This window comes from Sminthopsis crassicaudata, chromosome 4, assembly GCF_048593235.1.
Source record: "Sminthopsis crassicaudata isolate SCR6 chromosome 4, ASM4859323v1, whole genome shotgun sequence".
In the NCBI taxonomy this organism is placed as follows: Eukaryota; Metazoa; Chordata; class Mammalia; order Dasyuromorphia; family Dasyuridae; genus Sminthopsis; species Sminthopsis crassicaudata.
The window spans coordinates 437,280,667-437,304,294 of NC_133620.1; the positions used below are offsets into that span (position 1 = coordinate 437,280,667).

General features: G+C 36.0%; 1 protein-coding gene across 3 annotated transcripts in view; it reads right to left on the reverse strand.

Moving 5' to 3' along the window:
• SPAG17 (sperm associated antigen 17) overlaps nt 1-23,628 on the reverse strand; it is a 251,538-nt gene that overhangs the window by 64,683 nt on the left and 163,227 nt on the right. For all 3 annotated transcript variants that reach the window (XM_074263223.1, XM_074263224.1, XM_074263222.1), the window contains 7 exons: nt 22,774-22,885; nt 21,800-21,964; nt 16,075-16,188; nt 13,288-13,475; nt 6,865-6,985; nt 4,805-4,983; nt 2,860-3,019 (listed from right to left, as the gene is read on the reverse strand). In XM_074263223.1, coding sequence (XP_074119324.1) covers nt 2,860-3,019; nt 4,805-4,983; nt 6,865-6,985; nt 13,288-13,475; nt 16,075-16,188; nt 21,800-21,964; nt 22,774-22,885 — 1,039 coding nt within the window. The remainder of the gene's footprint in view (nt 1-2,859; nt 3,020-4,804; nt 4,984-6,864; nt 6,986-13,287; nt 13,476-16,074; nt 16,189-21,799; nt 21,965-22,773; nt 22,886-23,628) is intronic.

The window sequence follows — 23,628 nt, forward strand, 5'->3', positions numbered from 1 at the left end:
CTTCTTAAATCAGCATGCCTGCACTTGAATACCATATTCTAGATGGGGTCTGATGAGGGCAGAGTATGGTTACACTATCACCAGCCTATTAAGTTAGTCAAAAATGTTAACAAAGTTCCAAAAAGAATTGCAAACTAATAGCAACTATGTGAAACAATGCTTCAACCCACTAATATGAGAGAAGTGCAAATTTAAAATAAAAACTCACAGAATTCTCATGGTACACAGAGAAAATTAAAAAGATAAAAAATGGGACCAGTTAATCATGGTAGAATTGTGTCATTCTACACATAATAATGGTTGGTGAAACTATGAATTGGTAGAGCCATTTATGGAAAGCAATCCTGCTATGCTAAAAGAAATGGCAAAATAGTGAATACAGGGAAACATGAAAAGATTTAAATGAACTGATGCAGAGTGAAATAGTTGGAGCAAGGAATATAATATGCAGGATGTTTGCAACCATACAAATTAAAACTGAATGCTATGAAATTTTGGTGATGAAAACTTGCTCTCCAAAAAGACACATGAAAAGATATTTTCCTTGGTCCTTTGAAGAGCTGAAGGCTCACAGGATCATTGCATTTAACATTAATAGAACATTGCATATAACATTAGTCTTTTTCAAAGAATTGATTTGTTTTGCTGATTTTTTTCCCTATCTTTTACTTATTAAATTCTTTATTATAAGCTATGGCTCTCTGGCAGGGACTAGGAAAAGGAAGATGACATAAAATCAAATATTAATAAAATTGGTTTTAAAAAAATCAAATGCTGCTTTCTTTTAAAGAACTTTTATTGCCTTTTGTGGTCCTTGAAATATGTGGGTGTGATAGCCATTGAGCTTGGAAAGAAAAAGCATCTTTACCTAAGTTGTTGCTCTGGGTTAGTCTGAGGGAAAAAGTTGCATCTGTTTCACACATGTTTCTCAGTGTTTTGAAGTAGGGATAAACACCTTATTTCCAGTATGTCAATCAACTGATTAATCAATCAAAAACATTTATTAAACACTTATTGAATGCCAAGCACTGTGCTGGGCACTTGGATTATAAAACTATAAACAGTCCTTGTCTTTCTGGATTTCACATTCTACTGTGTGCTTACTAAGTAAATTGTATTACTTTCATTGTTTTCCCTTTTTTCTTCTCTTTTATCTCTCCTTCCCTTATTTATTCTCTTCTATCTCTTTTATTTCTCCCTCCTTTATTCAATTTTCTTCTCTTTCCTTTCCTTTTCATTTCCCTTCTGTCAAAGTCTTAGGTTATCCAATGACACCTATGGGCTTTATTTGTACTGATGTCCCACACAGGATCAAAAAGCACAGTCTGAGGGGAGATCTGATTTTTTAAAAATATTTTTGTCAACACTGAATAGACTCACATATAGTCATTCCCCAAAAAGGTAATCCTAGCATAAAATATAACACAACAACAGAGGCCCCAATTTGTGCTCAAAAGTTTATCTTCTTCCAGAGATGGCTTCTATCCCAAAGCTGAATGGGACTTGGTATGGAGATATACCCCGTTCCTTTTATGTCTGGTATTGTGACTTTTTTTTTCCCCCAGAACACCATGCCATCTCAGAACTTCAGTTTATGTAACAAACATTGATTGAGTCTCTACCATTTGTTAAATCCTATAGGAGTTAGGAAGATCCCTTATGACATAATTTGCTCTATAAGAACTTGTAGACTTTTGAGGAAAATATGGAGTCTTTACATAATTCACTACATTTTGATATAAAAGTACTTCTTCCCTCTTCAAATGCTCCTAGAATATTTTGCTTGAATTCCTCTTTTGTTCATATCACACTCTCCCTTATATGATTTTTTTATGTATTTAATTTTTTTCTAGTTATACATGTACTTTCATTTTTTAAAAAACACATTTCTTTATGAATCATGTTGGAAAGAAAAAATCAGACCAAAAGAGAAAAACAATGAGAGAAAATATAGAAAAAAAAGTGAACATAGAATGTGTTGATTTACTGAAATCTAATTTACATTAGATAAGCTTTTGAGCATGAACTGGGAGCTCTGTTGCTGTGCTATATTTTATGCTAGGATTACTTTCTTTGGGGAATGACTCTCTATATATGACTCTGTTTGATGCTGTCTAAAATTTAAGCATGAGAGTTCTCTGGATGCAGATAGCAGCACTTTCCATTCAAAGTTTATTGGAAATCATTCTTTTTGTTTATGTATTTGTATACATGTTCTATCCCCCCAATAGAAGATAATAATGTGTAATTAAAAAAAATTAATCACTTTGGTTTCTGATTGCCAACATAGTCCAAAGCACACATCTGGATATCGTAAAGTTTTACTGAATAAAGTTGAAGTGTAGTTGTAGAAGTGCCATAGACGTGAAAGTCCTTCTTAAATCATAATACAGCCCCATTCAAGTTTAAGTACAAAAAGGTCCATCCAAAACCAGATAGAAATGGTTCTTAAGATAATCATTAAGAGTAATCTGTGCCATGACTCACTTCTATTAATATGAAAAATTCAGTTTTATTAATGTAGAAAATCAATAATTAACTATCTTGAAAATACAATTAGCTAGAAAATAACACAATACAATAACATAATAGTTCTAGAATTAGGGGATCTGGGTTCAAATCCTGCCTCTAAAACTTCCCGGAGTTTCAGTTCTCTCATCTAGTTCTCTCATCATGTAGCCCTACGAATGAAAGCAGAAAAAAATAGCAGATTTTTCAAAGCTCAAATAAAAAAAATAACAGGTCAATAAAAGGTCAAATAAAAAGTCTTGCAATGATGAGCATAAAAAGGATTGGTTCTTGGATCATTTAAAATAATTACTTAAAGCTACTAGAATTGGAAACCACAACCAATCTCACCTTTTTTAAAGCTGACAGCATCAGATGGGGCAGTTTCTGATTTCGGTAGACAAAAGGAGAACCTCATGTCTGTTGAACCTGGAGCTGTAGGGGTGTCAGAGTGGCCATACACAGGACCAGAATCTGGACTGTAACTCACTGCTCCATCTGCAAAGAGGATCTAAGAACAACATTGATATTTCAGGTAAGTCTTCAGAAAGTAAGGAAAATATGGTCAAACAATAAAGAATAGATTGTCACACTAAAACTTTCATCAGAGTCAACATGAAAAAGTAAAATCTTGAGGCCAAAAGAAAGAGAATTAATTCCTGGACATAGGGCTTTCAGGCTACATGTAGACTGAGATTTTCTAATAAAAAAAAAAAATTGGAGCCTAATTCATTAGTATAAGCAATCTAATAGGCCAACAAGTATGAATCATTTGACAGAGCCACTCAGCAACTGAACGGTCTTGTTTGAATTAATAATTGTAATTTGTTGAACTCTCATACATAAAGATTTCTGATTATATACAACACTACTGAAACAACTTAGATATCTTTCTGTAATCCACTGGTCAGGCACTATTTTTCTACTTTTATGATAGGGACTAAACCTCTGATAGCAGAAATATACAGAATTCCAAGGTAAACTCTCTCGGGCAATGGAAATCAAAGCTTTTCTGCTATTTCAGAACAAGGGTGGAGAATGTCTGATTCACAAAATCATTTGCTAAGGCAATTTTAGGCTATGATGAGCTGAAAGCAAAGAATTACAAATTTCTACTACTTGTCTATAAGTTGATCATTTTTTCAAAAAAGAAAAAAGGTTCTTTTCTCTTGGTTTAGAGAGTTACGTAAAGCAGGGTTTCTTAAAACTTGTTCTACTTGCTTTTATCCCAAGAAGTTTTTGTGTGACCCTGGGTATATGGCAATAGATAATGAATATACTAATCAAATAGTTGCTGATAATAAATTGTATTCATTTGTACATCAACTGAATGTAATTAACATTCAGTTATATGAACCCATATGAGGTCATGAATCACAGTTTAAAAAAAACTGGGGCCCAAAGCACCAAGAGTTTAACTGACTTCCTAGGGTCACATAGCAAATCTCTGGCAAAGGAAGGGCTTGAACCCACATTTTCTTGGCTCACTGCACCATGCTGTCTCTCATGATATATGCTATGGTATCCTTATCTATTTAATGGATTACCATGACCACAGAAGATGGATCATCTAGGGAAGATCAATGGAAGCATATAAACAAGATCAAGTATAGACCTGGGAGAGCTTCAATAGCTTAATTCCCTCACTTTATAGATGAGGACGTAAGCCCAGACAAATTGTGTTTGCAGATGATTGTTCACTCAGTGGAAACGCTGAAGCTGAGATGCAACAAAATATGGAATGATTCTCTGCTGCTTGTGCTGATTTTGGCCTAACAATTTAATTTTTTTAGTTAGAAAGCTATCTGTCCAGCATATAAGATGTTAGACTTTTCTAGGTACATATGAGAAAGAACAACTTGGTCAAGAGGGAAATATTGGAAGTGAAATCATATGACTTGATTTCAAATCTCCATTCTTCTTCTTATGACCTGTGTGAATTTGGGGGCAAGTATCCTGTCTAAGTCTCATTTTATTCATCTGTAAAATGAGATAGTTGGACTCTCCCTGAGGTCTGTTCTAAATCTTTGACCTTTTGACAAGTCAGTCCCATTCCTATACATAATTTTTGTCCTCAATGATACTATATCAATTTGATAGTCAATTCTCTTTTCAAATATCCCAACTGTCATTCTACTCTTCCTCTTCCTGATCGTCTCTGGTGACAATTCAGCTTATGGTAAAAAAAATTCATGTAAAAACAATTGATGATTGAATCCCATGGATTTCAAGCTCCTAAGAAGGAGACAAATTATGGTGTCTCAAATGCATCCAAATCTCCAACAAGTTTCTTTACCTGTGTGGACCCATCCAACATGTACTTGACAACAGTCCCTTGACTGTTAATAACTCTGGATATTTCCTGTTCTATTGGTGGTGTCACGGTTTTATGAGTCTGAGAGTATTTCACTTTTTGAGGATAACTCTGTCGAATCATGATGTCCCAAGTATGCTCATCATCCCCAATGTGTGGACCTAAAGGTAAAGATGATTTGTGAACTGGATGCTGTAGAGGAGAACCATGAAACTGGGATTTAATTTTCTTGCTTTAATGAAACTATCATAATTTCTGGGACTATTGAACAAAGTTGATTCCTTGTCATAGCTAATGGTTCATGGTTACAACACTTTGTTGATTTTGTTGATATTTGTTGATGGATAGCTAAAACATCATAGACGCATAGATATAGAATTGGAAGGGATCGTAGGGATTATTTAGTTCAACTCCATTTCATAGATGATGAAATTGAGGCCCGGTAAAATTAAATGACTTACCCAAGAGCATACTAGAAAATGAATCCTCAATTTTTGTCTACCCTCAAAGCTCTCATTTTCTTTGTGCCCAGCTCCCAGGCAGATATAAAGGAAGAAAGCAACAGATTTAAATAAAGGCATCTAAATCTGAGGATGCTGAAAATTCTGTTGGTATTCTATACAGTATCTGATATCTCATGTAGAAATATATAGAGGGAGATGTCACCTTAACCAACTAGATGGGACAAGATACCAAATTGATTTATTGAATTTAGATTTTACTTAAGAAGTTTTATGTTATTTTGGGGCTTCAGAGCTATTCATAAAGGAGAAAAAAACACTGGGTTGGGAGTCAGAACTTCAGGGATCTAATTCTGGACCTGCAATTAACTAGCTCCATGATCCTAGGGTAGTTATGTGGTACAGTGGATGGAGCACTAGGCCTGGAGTGAGGAATTCCTGACTTCAAATTTGACCTTAAATACTTAATAGTTATGTAATCCTGGGCAAGTCACTTAAAGTCTGTTTGCCTCAGTTTCCTCATTTGTAAAATGAAGGTAATAATAATACCTACCTCTCAAGCTTGCTGTGAAGAACAGATGAGATAATATTTGTAAAGCTGTTAGCAAAATGACTGGTACACAGTAGGTGTATAATGCTATTATTGTTATTATGAATTCTTGATCTTGGTTATCCAATCTATAAAATGAAGCAGTTGGACTATTCTGATCTACAGAATCCCTTACAGCTTTTAACATTTTTTAATTCTGATGATATCCATCAGAACAGTGTTGTAAGTAGGCATCTGGCCAAATAATGTGATAATAACACTTTACAGTGAGGTTGGTTATAATGTATTCATGATGTTATTGAGAAATAACAATCTGTGGGATATACTTACATACAGAATACCTAGGAATAATGATAATAATGCTCTCTCCCCTCATCTCCTTTCCCCACTCCCTCCCTCCCTACTTCCTCCTTTTTTCCTGTCCTCTCCCTCCTCCAATCTACTATTTCATTCTGTCTATACCAAGCAATTACTGTACCCATTACCATGTCAAAATGAGAGCAACTGTTACAAGCCTTTTTATGTGATAGAATTTATTGTAACAAGATCAGCAAAATTATAAGCCTTTTATGTAATAGAATTCATTGTTACAAGATCAGCAAAATACCGTTTCTGTGGAGCATCATTCAGGATGTGGAAATAATCTTGATTGTCTTACCTTTTTGGGGGGAGGGAAGGGGATAATTAGATCCTGCGATTTTGCCAATGAAGTTAATTTCTGATGTGATAGCTCTGTTCATTGAGGCAATTCTTGCATGCATGTAATTTATAGCATTATGGAATAGCCCAGGCATTGAGAAATTAGGTGATATACCTGAGTTACACAGCTAGTAGGTCAAAAGCAGGACCTGAGCCCAAGTTTTCCTGACTCTAAGAATAGCCCTCTGTCCATTATGGTAGGTTACCTCTTGCAAATGTAAATGCAAAACCTTGAAAATATTGGATGTCTCTGATCAGGGAAATGAATTATTCTTAATTATTATTTGAACATATCTGTGGTTTTTAAAATGCATCTAATGCAATATACTAACCTGGAGAAAGGTAGCCAAGGAAAGTCACTGCCAGTCCATTAGGACATGAAATATTTAGTCTTTGGAAGGTGGGAATAAAGGGGGGTTCTGGTGGAGGTACTGCTGCCTCTGCTGCTTCTTCCTATGAAGTAGAATGCAATTAATTTTAAAGATTCTTATTGCTCTGAACCAACAAGCACAGATTAAATTCAAGGGAATCCAACAGACCTTTGCTGAGTAGCTACTATATGCTCAGAATTGCGAGGAGCAGTGAGTCATTCTTATAGAGATGATTTGCCTTGTAGACTTTTAGGTAAAGAGATCCTACCTTTCCAATCTCTGAGTATTTTAAAATCTGTTTCTCTCAATGGATACAGTGAAGTTTATAAGGCCAGAATCTTGCTATCAAAGAATGGCTACTTTGGGAGGCCAGACCTATACAACTAGAATATTTAATAATGACAAAATATAGTATGCAGAGTGCCACAAATGCATTTACACAAAAGGACATATAAGATGTGCTGCCGAAGTTTGACTCACAAATATATCATAAAGCATTAGAGGTAGTGGGAAATGATGAGCAGGATGCTTTTAGAAAAAAAAATAAACCTGGGAAGTCCTCCATGAACTCAAGCAAAGTGAAATGTACTGTCTATAAAGTAATAGCAATGTTGTGGAACGACCAGATGTAAATGACATTCCTATTCTCAGCAATGCAATTATCCAAGACACCTCTCTCTCTCTCTCTCTCTCTCTCTCTCTCTCTCTCTCTCTCTCTCTCTCTCTCTCTCTCTCTCTCCTCTCTCCCTCTCTCTCTCTTTCTTCTTCCTTCCTTCCCTCCTTCTTTCTCTCCCTTTCCACTCTGTCACTCATTTTTTCTATCTCTGTCTCTCCCTTACCTCCTCTCTTTTTACTTTTTTTCTCATGGGTTTTTTATTAGGGTAGGAGATCTATTTTCTTTCACAACATGACTTTTATGGAAATGTTTTGCATAACTTCACATGTAGTTTCTTAATGGAGCTAGGGGTGAGAATAAGAGAAAATGGAACTCAAAAAGTTTTTTTTTTAAATGGGAAAAATCTGTTTTAAATGTAATTGAGGAAAATATTAATTTTTTAAAAAAAGCATTAGAGATGGGGGAAGTCTTCAGAAATTACTTGGAAAACTGATATCCACAGGGAAGGTGACTTGAACAGGATGACATGAATAATAGAGGCAGAAGTGATCTCTTTCATTTTATTTAACTAAGTGAGAGTTAAAATTGTTTGAGGAAAGTTTCATGAAGTAGCTGGGATTTAGTCTGGACCTAGAAGGGTGTATCAATTGGAGCTATGAGAGCTGGGACAAATAACTTCATGAGGTAATGGAGTGATACAATGACTCTGAGATCAGAGCATCTGAGCTCAAAATCTCACTTCTCAAATATCATATAACTCAGTAGGACTCCATCTCTACTCTAATCAGTATTAATCAGTTTGACAGTTTACACAAATTATATAGGGACAACTAGATAAGATATATTCTTATACCAGGCCTTAAATTTTAATGTTATGTTCACTACTTGTTTACCAGTTATGAAGTTCACCTATACAAAGATATTTCTATCTTGTTTTACTCAAATTCCATGCCCAAACCCAGAATGGATGAGATGCTTTGTTTTTTTTGGAAAGCCTCCTCAACATATTTTTGTACTTCCAGATCACCCTCTTGTCCAATTGGAGCAGGTGACCACCATAGGACTACTTGGTCATCTTGCCTTGTCCATCTTTAATTTTTGACCTCCAAGAGCAAAGTCTATCCACTGATAAAATTCTGTACATTGTGTTGCTTTTCTAGAATAGTGAACCTTATAAAAAGAATGCCTTAGAAGAAAGGGGCTTCTCAGATTGGGAGGAAGATCCGAGGTCTACTTTTTTAGAAGAAACCATGGACCTTTAATAAAGTTCCATTGAATCAGAGTTCTACTTTGGTGGTTTTTCTTTCAATTATAATCCCTCACAAAGGCACATCAACTGTGTGATCTTGTGCAAGTCATTCAATATTTGTAGCCTCAGTTTTCCCATCTGTATAATTAATTGTCTGGAGTAATTATGATTTTTTTTGTGCTCCTTCCAGTTTTAGATCTCTGCTCCTATGGCATCTACGAATCTCAGTTTTTTCATGAGGGCAACAGGACTTAATAAGATGCTACTTGTCTGACTTCACTGAAATGATAAGAGTAAAGTTTTTTGTATATTATAAAGGGCTATATAAATGTAAACTCTTATTGCCAGTCCCTATTAAGAAATATGAAGCATGTATAAAGACTATGTAAAGCTATGCAAAATCAGTGTGAAATCTAAGATATAGACATTAAATTCCATTTTTATGGTAAAAGATTAATAGTAAAACACATTTTGATATATCATGCATATGTGATTTTATCAGTGTAGAGTCCTCAGATGTTTTTACATCATCTTTATTTCCCAATAGACTCCTTCCTACTCATACAACTATTCCCTGTAACAAAGAATTAAAAAAGAGAGAGGGAAAAGGTCTGTGGAACTGATCAGTACAACAACAAAGTGTGAGAATTTATGCATTTTTCTATTTATGCAAAGTGTTCACGCCTCTACAAAGAAGGTAATATTCTCATCTCTTTTCTAAGATCAAACTTGATTATTATATTTATTCATTTTGGGGATTTTGTTATTATTTTCCTTTCCATTAACACCATCATAGTCACTGTGTTTACTATTTTCTTGGTTTATTTCAGTCTGCATCAATTCGTGTAAATCTTCTCACAATATGTATCTTTTACAAATCTAATTTGGTCAATGGATTCTCAGTACTCCAACTAGACTCTTTACCTAGTTCCAGCTATTCTTTCTCATTATAATTGTTTTTTCTTTGTGCCTTAAGAATTTATTCCTGAGGACTTCTCATCTCTATTGGGATGACTTAACTTGTAGACTTTTAGATCCTGAAATCTTACCTTTCCTTTCTCTAAGAAGTGTGTGTGCATGTGTACGTGTGTACATATATAGTTTTTTTTTTTTTTTCTGAGGCAATTGGGGTTAAGTAAATTGCCCAGGGTCACACAGCTAGGAAGTGTTAAAGTGTTTGAGACCAGATTTGAAGTCAGGTCCTCCTGACTTCAGGGCTGATGCTCTATCCACTGTGCTACCTAGCTTCCTCTTCTCTAAGTATTTTTAAAATCTGTTCCCCTCAAATCCAGAGTCCAGTGGATTATGCCCAGCTTTCTTCCATTTCATTAAGGGAACTTCAGTAAATTTGCATAATCATCCTTAATATGAAGATAGCTTGCTCCTTGTGTCATATAGCTATTTCTTAGCTTGAACTAAATGTATTTTCTCTCATTCTCCTGTGTCATATTTTTACTCTGTCTACCACATTAACAAAGATTAGGACAAAGAAAGCCTAGTATGATGGATAGAACATTGGATTTGGAATCAGGAAGACCTATATGAGATCTACATTAGACACTAGCTAGATCTGTGATTCTGAACAAGGCACTTAATAATTCTAGACCTCATTTTCTTTATTTGTGAAACAAAGGAGTTGGAGTTGATAATTTCTAAGCTACCTTTCAGGTCTAAATTAGTTTGTATAGTGTCATATCTAAATGACTTTTGCAGTCCCATTCAACACTAGGTTTGTGCTCCTGTAAATCCCTTCTATCTATTTGGGCTCTTTTTCTTGTCCTTAAAACATTTCTTCCATTTCCCCCACAAAGAAACATGTTGTAATCTTTAATAAATTGTAGAAAAGAGAGTGATTTCTTGAGTTCTTTAATTTTTTTCTTCTACGAAGAACATTAGCCTTCTCTTCGAATATAGAGAGCTATTCCATGGTTATCTTAGAAAAACAAACCTCTTCTCAGGTTGCTGAAAAATTATGCTTATTCTCTTCTTATTAGAAGTTAGCTGTGAGTTAGTTAGAAGTAAGGATTTCTAATACAGAATTCATCTGGAAAACTCCAACAGGGAAGTATAGCAATTTGACCAGGATTATATCACTTGTCAGCAGTAGGGGCAAAGGCAGAACCTGGAGAACAATAGATTAAAGGTTGGAAGGAGTTCAGAGGTCATCTAGTCTTCATCACTTAACACCTGGACTACTGAAGTAGCCCTCTGATTGGCCTCCTTGATTCAAGTGTCTCCCCATTCAATACATCTGATTCAGCTCCAAGGTGGATGTTTCTATAAATGTCATTCCCCTTTTCAATAAATTCCAGTGACTCTTGATGATCCCAGGACCAAATATAAAATAATCTATTAACTTTTAAAGATCAGTCAATGAGAATTTGTTAAGTGCCTAAGTGTAGAGTATGGGCTGGATCCCTGGAGGGCCTCAGGGTCAGCCAGAGTCAGGATAAATTAAACTCCTTAGTCTTTCAGGGGAGAAGTGAAGGAGGCAGACAAGCAAAATCCAGATTCTGGAGTCCAGAGTCACCAGCCTCTCTTCTCCTAGTCCTGCAGCCAAGTGACTCTGCCTGTCTTTCCCTGCCCTCCAATCCTTGCCTCTGATTATCTTAACACCAAAAATTCAGCAAGCACCAACAGTGAGAAGAGCAATTTATCCAAATATATGCTAATAGAGTCATTGTCTCACATCAAGTAGATAATTAGTCTTAAGTGCTTGGTTGTCTGATTCAAGCATACCTTTTTGAGTTTCAGCCCTCTACACCTAGGGATTATGTGAAGACTTCCCTCAGTGGAATGAAGTATGAGAACAAATTGTTCAGTGGCCATGAAGGGTGGCTGAAGAAGACACTGTGGAGTGTTTATATCTTAGTCAGACATCCAAAATGCCACCTCAGCCCGGACCATCATCAGTCACCTTGACTTTTGTCCAACTTCTATGACTCTAGAAGAGAGGTTGATAGACTTTGGGCAACTCAGTCTTATTTAAATCCAATTCATACACACGTCATCACTTTTGATGTCATTGGTTTTTGTGAACAAAAGACAAATGACTACCACAAACCTCATTCCTCTTATTTTACAGATTAGGAAGTCCTGACATGGAGTGATGAGGTGGTTTGTCCCAGATCACATAGGAAGCATATATGCTATCCCCTGAGATCTGGGATTTGAACTCAAGCTCTCTGACTTCAAGTGCAATTTCCCTCCAGTATGTATATTTTATGATGTTTCGATGATATGTGATTTCATCAGTATAGAGTACTCAGAAGTTGGCATTTTCTATTTTTTAACATCACTTTTATTTCTCAATAGATTCCTTCTCTTCTCTATCCACTCCAACTATTCCTAATCTGACCCAGGGCTCTTTCTACTATACTTCTCTGCTCAGCTAGCTATTATAGATAACGTATCAATGTTGAAAATATGGATCTCCCTTATTTTTAGATTTAATGTGGGCATTAAAGGGAAAAAAATTCAGTGGGAGCAGTATACAATGGGAGCAAATCAGGAGTCAGGATGAAAACAAAGAGAAAAGAAATAGTTTTCAATAGTTCATAAGAACATTCCATCTATGCTAATTTTGCTGTTGTTTATTTCCTGGTTATGTATATATGTTTGCTAAAAAACATAAAATAATAGGATGTTAGGATTACTAAGTGAGAACTCAGGTTTTCTGGACAATTACAAGGTGAAAACTCAGGTTGACTTGATAGAGGGGGCAAGCTCATTGGCTGGGGTGGTTCTTCCCAGAAGCCCTTGCATTATTCCACGCCCATTCTCTGGGAGGATAAAAGAGACAGCACTGGGCCCAGAGAGCAGATCGGCCTGGAGAAGGATAAGAGCTGGAGGAGATTCAGAGCCAGGATTCAAGAAGAAAGACTCTGCATTGCATCAGGCTTGACGGGGCTCTCTGCAGGAAGGGAAGTCACTTCTAAGGACAAGAGTTATCCACTTAGTAATCCTAACAATAGATGATGTTCAGGATCCTAAGATTTGCAAAAAACTTTGCAAACATCATTTCACTTAATCTTCACAACAATCCCCTTATGTCTTCAGATGAAGAAATGGAAAACATAAGTGATTGGCCCATGAAAGCTGAAAGCTCAGTGGAAAGTGAGCCTCAGAGCAGATCTGTGCTTCATCCATTTAAAAGAGATGATAAAGCAACCCTGAAAGCATTTGAAATAGCTTTGGATACTCCATAGAGCCCATTCCTAGAGATCACTAGGTGAGTGGAAGATACAGAGTTCTGGACTTGGAGACACCTTACTAGTTGTGTGGCCATAAGCAAGTCTGTCTGCCTCAGTTTCTTCAAAGGAGGATAATAACAGCACCTACCTCAATGGGTGTTGTGAAGATCAAATGGAATTTGTAAATCAGCACATTGCTTGACACATAGTAGGTGCTTAATAAATTATTATTCCCTCTCTTCTTTTCCAACTCACATTTTTTAGAAGCTTTACTTGGTGATAGAAATGCAACCAAATTTAGAAATCTATAAGTAGGAGTCTCTTACTGGTTTCTCTTCTTCCTTTATAATGACTGGTGGTGGCTCTTCTTCTTTGGGAGGCTCTTTGTGCTTTTCTTTACCCTTAGGGGCTTTATTTTTTACTTTTGGAGGTGGGGTAGGTGGAGTGGGAATCACAGTTTGAGTATGTGCTGAAGGAATATTCAACATTTCTTCTAATTCCAAGTCCTTTTCCTCTGTGAAAATAGGGAAGGGGAAGGAAAGGAAATACCTCAATTATTTCTTTGTACACCAAATACTCATCCAATATGAAAGTTGTTAAAATTGATTAGAATAGTAGTTAAAAGAACTACAATAGTCATAATTAGTAATCACATTGATGAGATCATAGATCCATATGCCAAATATTTAATCCATTTCCTACCCTTGATGTCTGGCTAGGTTAAACGGAGAGGGTAGTTTTTAAAGATTAAAAATTAATAATGCTATTCAGAAATTGTGTGAGAGATGGGGGGAGAGAAAGAGAAATGTGGAGAGAGAAAGACAGAGAGAGGAAGAGGGAAGGAGGAAGGAGAAAGAGAGAGAGGGAGGGAGAAAAGAAGAGGAGGAGGAGGAAGAAGAAGAGGAGGAGGAGGAGGAGGAAGAAGAGGAAGAAGAAGAGGAAGAAGAGGAGGAGGAGGAGGAGGAAGAAGAGGAGGAGGAGGAGGAGAAGGAGGAGGAGGAGGAGGAGGAGGAAGGAGAGGAGGAGGAGGAGGAAGAAGAGGAGGAGGAGGAGGAAGAAGAGGAGGAGGAGGAGGAAGAAGAGGAGGAGGAGGAGGAGGAAGAAGAGGAGGAGGAGGAGGAAGAAGAGGAGGAGGAGGAGAAGGAAGAAGAGGAGGAGGAGGAAGAAGAGGAGGAGGAGGAGGAGAAGGAAGAAGAGGAGGAGGAGGAAGAAGAGGAGGAGGAGGAGGAGGAAGAAGAGGAGGAGGAGGAGGAAGAAGAGGAGGAGGAGGAGGAGGAAGAAGAGGAGGAGGAGGAGGAGGAGGAGGAGGAGAAGAGAGAAAAAGAGGAGAGTAGAATTTAGTGAAGAATGTTTTAAAGAATTCAGTAAAAGGAGAACAAGGGTCCCATGATCAGATATTAAAAAAATAAACATTTTATTTTCTCCAACTATACATCAAGATAATTTTAAAACCTTTTTTCATTAAAAAAATTGGGTTCTAAATTCTCTCCCTCCCTCCCTTCTCCTCCCCTTCCTGAAAAACTAAGCAATTTGATATAGGATATGCATATGAAGTCATGCAAAACATATTTCCATATTAGCATGAGCAGAAATTTTTGAAAGGGAAGTCAACTCAAAAAAGATAGAAGGCCTTCAAAAATAAAATCCTTGTGACAAAGTCACCATCAATTCTGTTGAAAAGAAAGGGACAACTTTTTGAAGAGAATGAGACAGATAAGGAAAACTTACAAATGAAATCAGAAGCAGCTAGAAAGATACTGTCAGCACTATAGCCAAGATGGTCTATGCTCTTACTAACTGGCATCTGGGCAAGTCACTTAACTGCTGCCTGCCTCAGTTTCTTCATCTGTAAAATGGGGACAATAATAACACCTACTACCTAGGGTTGTTATGGGGATCAAATGAGATAATACTTGCAAGATGTTTTTAAATCTCACTACATAAACGTAAGTTATCACTATTAATTTCAAAAGGCCATATAGAAGGAGTGAATATAAGTTCAAGTATCTAGGAACAAATCCAAGAGAGTGGCAAATGAACCATCTAGAAAATCATCCAGGAATGGTACAAGCAGAAATAGAACAACTGATAAAATTTCCATTTAATATAGATGTGATCTATGTCAGATCTGGATAGTGCAGAGCATAAAATATCTCACTTTGATAGTGAATATCAAAGGAGATTTTGTTGGGCCCTAACTGAGTCCTCTGGCCACATTTTCGTCATTCTTCTGAAAAAAACCTGCAAAAGCAAAAGCAAAACAAGCAACAAAAAAGCAAAGATCTCAAACATGTTCCTTAAGACTATGTGTGTAACTTATTTCAGATTTTACACTAACTGTATTATTTGAAAACTATTTGGCAGAAGTTAATAAATATAGTCATAATGAATCATGGGAATGGTATCCTCAAATAACAGGTATTGAATGTGGCTTACTATAGCATACATAGAAAAGTATGAAATAATGTCTCCAGGGTGAAAAACACAAGGATTAGCTTCTGATCATAGTAAGCCATTGTTTTTGTGTGAGATGTATTTAGTGACTTCTAAAATGTATAGGGATGAAACTGATTTTCTAATTGGCCCTCAGTAAAATGACATCCCATTTTTGTGGTTTGGAAGGCAATAGCTTCAAGTTGGAGAATGTGTTTATTAAAAGCAGGACAGAGAAATCATTCAATATTTCTACACAATGGCTTCTTTAAAACCAACATCCTGAAACACAATGGATATTTCCATAATTATTGGCAGAATTTTCAAAAATATTATTCCTTGGAAAACCAAGATGATTTCTCAGCAAATCATGCTTTCCTTGGCCTCAGCCAAAAGTCTGTTTTACTGGGCTGGTTAACAAAGATCACTGGGATTTTTTTCTCAGTGTATGTCTGCTTTCACAGGAAGTCAGAGTGCTCTGGAAACTCAAATAGGCACCCTCAAAGCATTTAAAGATAGACCGTTAAATTCTCCTAAAACGTTCTAGCCACACAGAGGTAATTACCAAGGAATGGCAAATCAGCATGGGGTCTGACTTAATAATAAAGGAATAGGTGGGGAAGAATGGAAGCAACCTCCTGCATGTACCACATATCTCCTTTTTGTTATGTTCCCCTCACCTGGTACTGTCCCAGTAGGTCCATGGTAACTTATAGAGAGAGTGATTCCGTTTTCCAATGTGGCAAAGAAAGAACCAAACCTGCTAACCAGTCTCTTCTTGTGGTGAGCCCATTCTACAAGGAGGCAAAGGCAAGAGAAAATTTACACTTGATTAATGACGACATAAGCCAGACTTGGAACAAGGAGACTTTGTAAGCATTACTATCATGGGGTTCCCCAATAGTCCCAAGGATTCAAGAAAGTAGAGGAGATAAGATAAGCTAAATGATATGGTCCTCCTGCAACTCTTGAACATATTAAACAGGCTATATTTTAATTCAAAAATTAAATTCTCAGGAAGGAAATTCTCTCTTCTCAGTATATAGTTAATCTATGTATGTCCACTTGGTGTCACTACAGAGAGGAGAATAGAGTGGGTAGCTGAGATTATTTCTTCTCCCCCTGCCCCCGCTTCTCTCTGTGTCTCTGTCTTTCATTGTCTGTCTCTGTTTCTCACTGTCTCTCTCTGTCTCTGTCTCACCCTGTGTCTCTGTTTCTCTGCCTCATCTGTGTCATCCCTTTGAGAATAAAAGACAAATCCTCCAGACCATGATTATCTATGTCCCCTGGGGCTGGCTCAAGATGTGATCTTTCCTTTTGACCATCACTCTCTCCTCCAAATGTATCCCTCTATTTGGGTCAGGAGTGCAGACTAATTGCTTCTAGGGGCCCCATAACATGGTCCCCTTCACTCCCTATCTCTGTCTCTAGCTAGAATCAGGGTTGGAAATTTTGTCAGTCTTACTGAGACATCACAGACCATAGGCTCACTTATATCAAAAGGCAATTTCAGTTTTATGTAGAATCCTTTATTCACTCTTGTAGGGGAATCTATAGAATTATTGCAAAAATTTTAAAAAGCTAAAATAGTCAGAATACTCCCCTATTGGCATCTAACTTCCAAGGTGGAAAAGGGAAAACTTCTAGCAAGTTAGTCCTATGAACTAAACTCTAAAAGCCTTATTGTATTCTCAGATGACAATTTAAGTATACCTGGAAGATTTTATATATATATATATATATATATATATATATATATATATAAATTAAAAACAACCCAATGATGAAAGGATAGAATCACTAGAACAATGAGATTCTGTTACTGAGGACATGTTCTATCCTCCAGTCAATACCATTTTCTTGTCCTCTGATTCCCCCCTTCCTCTTCTGGGAAGAGAAAGATGCCATCCTTGCTTCCCTTATGATGTTTTCAGCTGCAATCTCTCTCCAAACTTATTCAAGCTAAACTCAAGTTGGAAGAATCGCCACTGTTTAATTGCATCATATTTGCTTGCCTAGGAAGATGAGCAAAATACTCAGTCTCTTAATTTGTAGCTTGGATCTTAACTACTTCCTCTATTGTCTCCTGCCACCAGGGAAGGTAGCAGGGTTAGGTACTATATTATTGATGTATAAGAAACAGAAATATATTTTACTATTCATCTACACATTAAATTTAGAATCAGATATGTATCAGATACATTCCCAAGTAAAATTGTATTCTCATACAATAGCAAATTTTATGTACTCATTCAAAATATTGATAGATATGATATCAATGTATGTCTCAAAATTTTGTTAATGGAAATAAAACTTTAAAAAGTTCCTCTTGTAAAACTAGAGAAAAAAAGTATATATATATGGTACATACGAGTAAATCCCGAGTATCTTCTCTCTCCATCCAAAACTTTTCCCCACCTCTCTCTGTCTCTCTCTCTGTCTGTATCTCTTTCTGTCTCTCTCTTTCTCTTTCTCTCTCTCTCCCCTCTCTCTTTATTTCCATAAGATCTAAACATGCATATAGTATATAATATATGCATATATTGTATCTTGATATATTTAGTATATCAGTACATATATATATATAAAGCACATATATTAAAAGTAAAACATATCAGTTGTCTTTTATGTAACAGAAATCAACTAGAAAAAAATTTCAACTTAAGAAGTTATAAAATTCCCTTTAAGTAGTTTTATTCTTGGAAATTATACAATTTTCATCTTCTGCTTTCTTTTCATTTCAGTAGGTTTAACAACCTAGAGCTGGAATGAACTGTATGCTTCACTTAGTACAACTTGATCATTTTGTAGATAAGGAAACTGGGACTACAGTTCAGAGAGCTTACATAGGGGGAATGAAAAATTCTCTTGTTCCATGTTCATGCTTATACACTATGCAGAAATAAACCCATGGATGAAAAAACTGGAGATGTCAGTTCAAGAAGGAGAGATGTCAAAGAACTAACTTATGACAAAATAAAGGGAAACAATTTCAATGGGGATCAAAATCATGGGTTTGTCTGAAGAGATTGATTGATGTATAAGAAACTCACCAAGCAACTCAGATTTAAAAAGAGAACTATAAATAACACAGAAGTAAAATCAAGTAATACCACTAATAATAGCATTTATATGGTGTCTATGTGCCAGGAACAATGCCAAGTACTTTATATTTTCTTATCTCATTTGATCTTTACAACAACTCCAGGTGGTTTTGTGTGTGTGTGTGTGTGTGTGTGTGTGTATGTGTGTGTGTGTGTGTGTGTGTGTGTGTGTGTGTGTGAGAGAGAGAGAGAGAGAGAGAGAGAGAGAGAGAGAGTGAGAAAGAGACAGAGAGATATATAGAGAGAGACAGAGAGAGAGAGAGAGAAAGAAAGAGAGAGAGAGAGGAGAAAGAAGAAGAAGAAAGAAGAAGAAGAAAAGAAGAAGAAGAAGAAAAAGAAAAGAAGAAGAAGAAGAAGAAGAAGAAGAAGAAGAAGAAGAAGAAGAAGAAGAAGAAGAAGAAGAAGAAGAAGAAGAAGAAGAAGAAGAAGAAGAAGAAGAAGAAGAAGAAGAAGAAGAAGAAGAAGAAGAAGAAGAAGAAGAAGAAGAAGAAGAAGAAGAAGAAGAAGAAGAAGAAGAAGAAGAAGAAGAAGAAGAAGAGAGAGGGGGGAAGAGAAGAGGGAGGAAGGGAAAGAAAGAGAAGGGGGGAAGAAAAAGAGAGGGAGGAAGGGAAGGAGGGAAAGAGAAAAAATTTTCCATAAGCCCTCATGAATGACAGTATCAAAGGCTTTGGGCTTGCATACAAATCTCTGTTCTGCTCCTGGCATTTCTCATGGAGTTGTCAGGCATCAAACACCATATCTACTACTGTTCCTTGGCCCCTTCAGAAGTCACACTGGCTCTCTGATGGATGATTTTCTTCTAGGTGTAGTATCCACCTATTAAGGAGGACTTTAATTCTAACAAAGTGATGTCATTTTGGTTCTCTGAGAATGAAGGACAGCCAACCAACCAACCTCTGTGTGTGTGTGTGTGTGTGTGTGTGTGTATGTGTGTGTAAATTCTGCATCCTGAATCCATTATCTCTCCATCGGGAAGTGCTTATCAAATTTACAGATGGCTTAATTCTGCGAGGTATAGCAAAAGACTTTTTAACCTGCTAAAGTGCTAGTCTGAATTTAATAAGAAAAGCCAATAGAGATAAATGTAAACTCTAAGGTGTAAGAAAATCAGCTTCACAAGTCAGAGATTAGGAAGGGATAACTAGATAGTAGTGTTTTTTTTTCCTAAAATATATATGGGGATTTAAGTGGATTATATGGTCAACATGAATCAGTATTGTGGGGTGGAAACCCAAAACGTTAATACAGTGTTGGGCTATGTTTAAGAGAAGCAGGCTCCTGGGTTTAAGAAGGTAATAGTTCCTCTATTTCTCCCTCCCACAGACTCATTTGGAGTAATATATTCAGTTCTGGATGCCATGGTATAAAGAGGACATTTATCAACTAGAGATTATCCACAGGAGAGGAACCAATGTAGTGAAAGCTTTAAGTTTTTCATGGAGAAGAGAAGTTTCAAATAGCTGCATTGCTGTGTTCAAATGTTTGAAGAACTATCTTGTGGAGGAGAGATTAAACTCATTTTGTTGGTCACAGAAGATAAAATCAGAAACAATAAATAGAACCTGTAAAGGGTCCAGTTTAGGTTTGTGTCAGGATAACCAATCAGAGATGATTAAGAACTACTTTAATGAGCTACCAGAGGTGCTAGGTTTTACCTCTTGGGTGATTTTCTAACAGAAGCTTGACATCCACTTGAAAGATTGGTTCTATTAGGGATTATTTTGGAGTTATCATTCAAACAAGATGGCCACTGAGTTCTCCCCAACTCTTAAATTCTGTGATTCTGTGACTTTGTGACAAAACATACATAAAATTTAATTTTAAAGTGTAATTTAAATCACAGAAACTCAAAGATGGGAAGGACTATATACCTGAAAAAATAGGTCTTCATTATAAGGGACAGAAGGGAGAGGAGGAAGGAAAAGGGACATATTTCGGAAACTGCATTGTACTTTGAATAATTTGAAGCACTTTTCAATGCAAAGAACCATTTTTTCAACATAATTGTTCTCCCTGAAGCCCCTGAACTGGAAATACAATAACATACATCATTGTGAGTAGACTGGAAAATGTTCCCAATAATGGCTTATATTCCTAAAGTACCATAAAAAAGCATAATTAAGGGAAAGTATGTGATTGGAAAAAGAAGTAGGTCATTCATGGGGCCTGAGCAAAGGATAACACAGACAATCTGATTGCTTCACTGGTACTCATGCAAAGCATGAAGATCTAAAGATAACCCTTTCATGTAATGGGAAGATCCATTCTGAAGGAGCTATGGAAGACTCTGGAAGATAATCATACAGATATGGATGTATTTATGTTCTCCACCAACAGAATGTGTAAGTAGACAAGCTCACAAAGGTATCTACAGTATCTAAAAAATGGCCTTGATAATTTTTAGGCAAATACCATATACTAAATCAAGGTGAGACATTCTGATGTTGTTAGCAGGTATAGTCATTTCATTTTCTGTTCTATTGATTTATTTTCTGGCACCTTAAGTCAAAAATCTTTCCTTCCCAGAAGTCTTCCATGATATCTATCAAAAACCATTCCTTAAAACTATGGTGATGTTGTGGTTTATAACTTTCTAGCTACACTTCTGCAATATTGTGTATTGTGACATATTTATTAGTGAGCTAGGTAGGTGATAGGGTAGAACACTAGAGCTGGACTAAGGAAGATCCAAATTCAAATTTATCCTTAAATATCTATCAGTTATGTGACTCCAAGTAAACCATTATAACATCTGTTTTTCTATCTGAAAAATGGGAATAACAATATCACCTACTTCTCGAGGTTGTGAGGGTCAAATGAGATAATTATATAATTGTAAAGTATTTAGCACTGTATCTGGCACATAGTAAGTGCTATACAAATTAAAGTTAATTGTGTTAGTGACTGAACCCCTTGCAGAATTTGAGTACCATGAGGACTGGAGTTGCACCTTATCTAAACTTTATATGTCTCTCAGTGATTATCACTTTGTTCTGCACACAGTGAATGTTTCTTTTATTGTTTTTGTTGTTGTTCAATTGTCTTTGGTAGTGTTTGAGCCCATCTCCTTCTCCTTTACAGATGAGTAAACTAAGGCATACCAGATTAAGCGGCTTGCCCAGGGTTACACAGGTTGTAAATGTCTGAGACTAGATTTGAACTCTGGAATATGACTCTGACTCTAGGCTCAGTGCTTTATGCTCTGTGGTGCCACCTAGCTACACAACAACGTGTTGCATTGTCTTAAGTTGTATTGTACTTTATTATATTATATTATGGTGTGTCTCAGTGATAAAATTACCTGATTTTGGTGTCCTTGATTTCTTTCTTTTACCTTTGCCTTCATCATCTGAAGAATCATTGTCTTCTCGTTTTTTCACCTTTCCTTGTATTTTCTTGGGGTCTTTTATATGAATAAAGAAATTATGCTTGTCCTTTTTCACCCTCACTTTTATGAAAGTTGGCCCTAAGAAGCAACAGGGAAAAGACAGGTAAATGAGTCTATCATTGCAAATTATCAGATAACTGATTCCCACAATATCTGGAGAATAGAATTTTGCTTTTCAATTATGTATATGTATATTTTGTGTGTGTCTGTGTGTGTGTATGTGCCTGAGTGTGTGTGTATCTATATCTATCTCTCTATCTACTTATATTAACAAATCTAATTAAAATGAGGAGCAAAACAATCACCAGCCAGATGGTGAAGTAGGCAAGTTTTCCTTTGGCACCGTTCCACTTTTTCTTCCAATATCTCGCTAGTATTCCTGGCTCTAAACCACCCACATGTAAACATTCTAGACAGTGCTTTGGGTTCTAAATTAAATGTTCCTTTTTTCTTCATGAAAGTTTCCATTCTTCCAGAAAGATGATCTTGATCTCTAGTAGAAGCAATTTGCATTACAGTATGAATTAGTTTGACAGCTTAATGCAATATACCTTCTATGGAAACCTTTTTAGACAAACTTGATCCCAAAGCATAAAATCTGTCCCAAGAGTCCTCACAATTCTATGATTTAAGTCATGTTCCACTTACTATTATTCTACATGATCATATTGGTCACTACATGTCCTGTAGAAACTAAATTTTTGTGTTCTAAGACAGAAGTAGAATGTGAATAGGGCGATATGTATATCAAAGTCTAATATGACTCAAGACCTCATCTGAGTGACACTGCTCTACAGTGTCATAGCAAACAATAATCTCATTGTCATGGGGTTATCCCCAGTGATTTTATACATCTTGATCAAAAGGTGAATGTTTTCACAATGTACCTTTTCCAAATACTATCTTTTCCACTTCAATCTGTCCTCCATCAGAGGGATACAAGAAGTAATTTGTACCAGAGATGTGGATTGGATTCTCTCCCATGTTGTATCCTTGAAACTAGAAAAAGAGAACATTATCCTGCATATGTAGGGATACAATGGACAGGACAGAAAATAAGTGAAAATATGAACCAATTTAAATAATTTTAGATTTGTTACATAGGATTCTCTTAAAGACATTCATAAATAATCACAATCACAGAGATTCAAGTTAGGCCTCAGATATAAAGGGAGATAAATAATTATAAACCAACTTATTAGGTCATGACAACATAATAATAAATGATAATTCTAACCAAATTAATTTACAGATTTAGTGTCAATCAAAAATGTCTACTTTTAAAAACTAGATAAATCAAGAAAATTTAGAACAAAAAGTCTAAAATTTTATGGGGAAAGTGAGAAAAATTGTGAATGATGGTTAACTGTTATCAGATTTCAAAAAATATTATTAAGTAGAAATCATTAAAAACTATTTGGTAATTGTTTGAAAAAAGACTAGCAGAACAGACTAGATGAACAAGGAAATAAAACAATTGAAAATAGAATTCCAATAATAAATAAATTTAAGAGCATAGATTAGTGAGAAGAGAACTTCCTTTCATCACTATTAATTGGGGCAAGGGGGAAAGTAATTTGGAATAAATTATTTAGGCCAATTTCTTATAGCATATATCTCCATAAGCTCCAAATGGATATATGACCCAAATAGAAAAGTTAATATTATTTTTAAAAATAACATAGTATGAGATCTTTCTCATTTATGGATAGGGGAATAATTTTTAAACAAACAAGGGATAG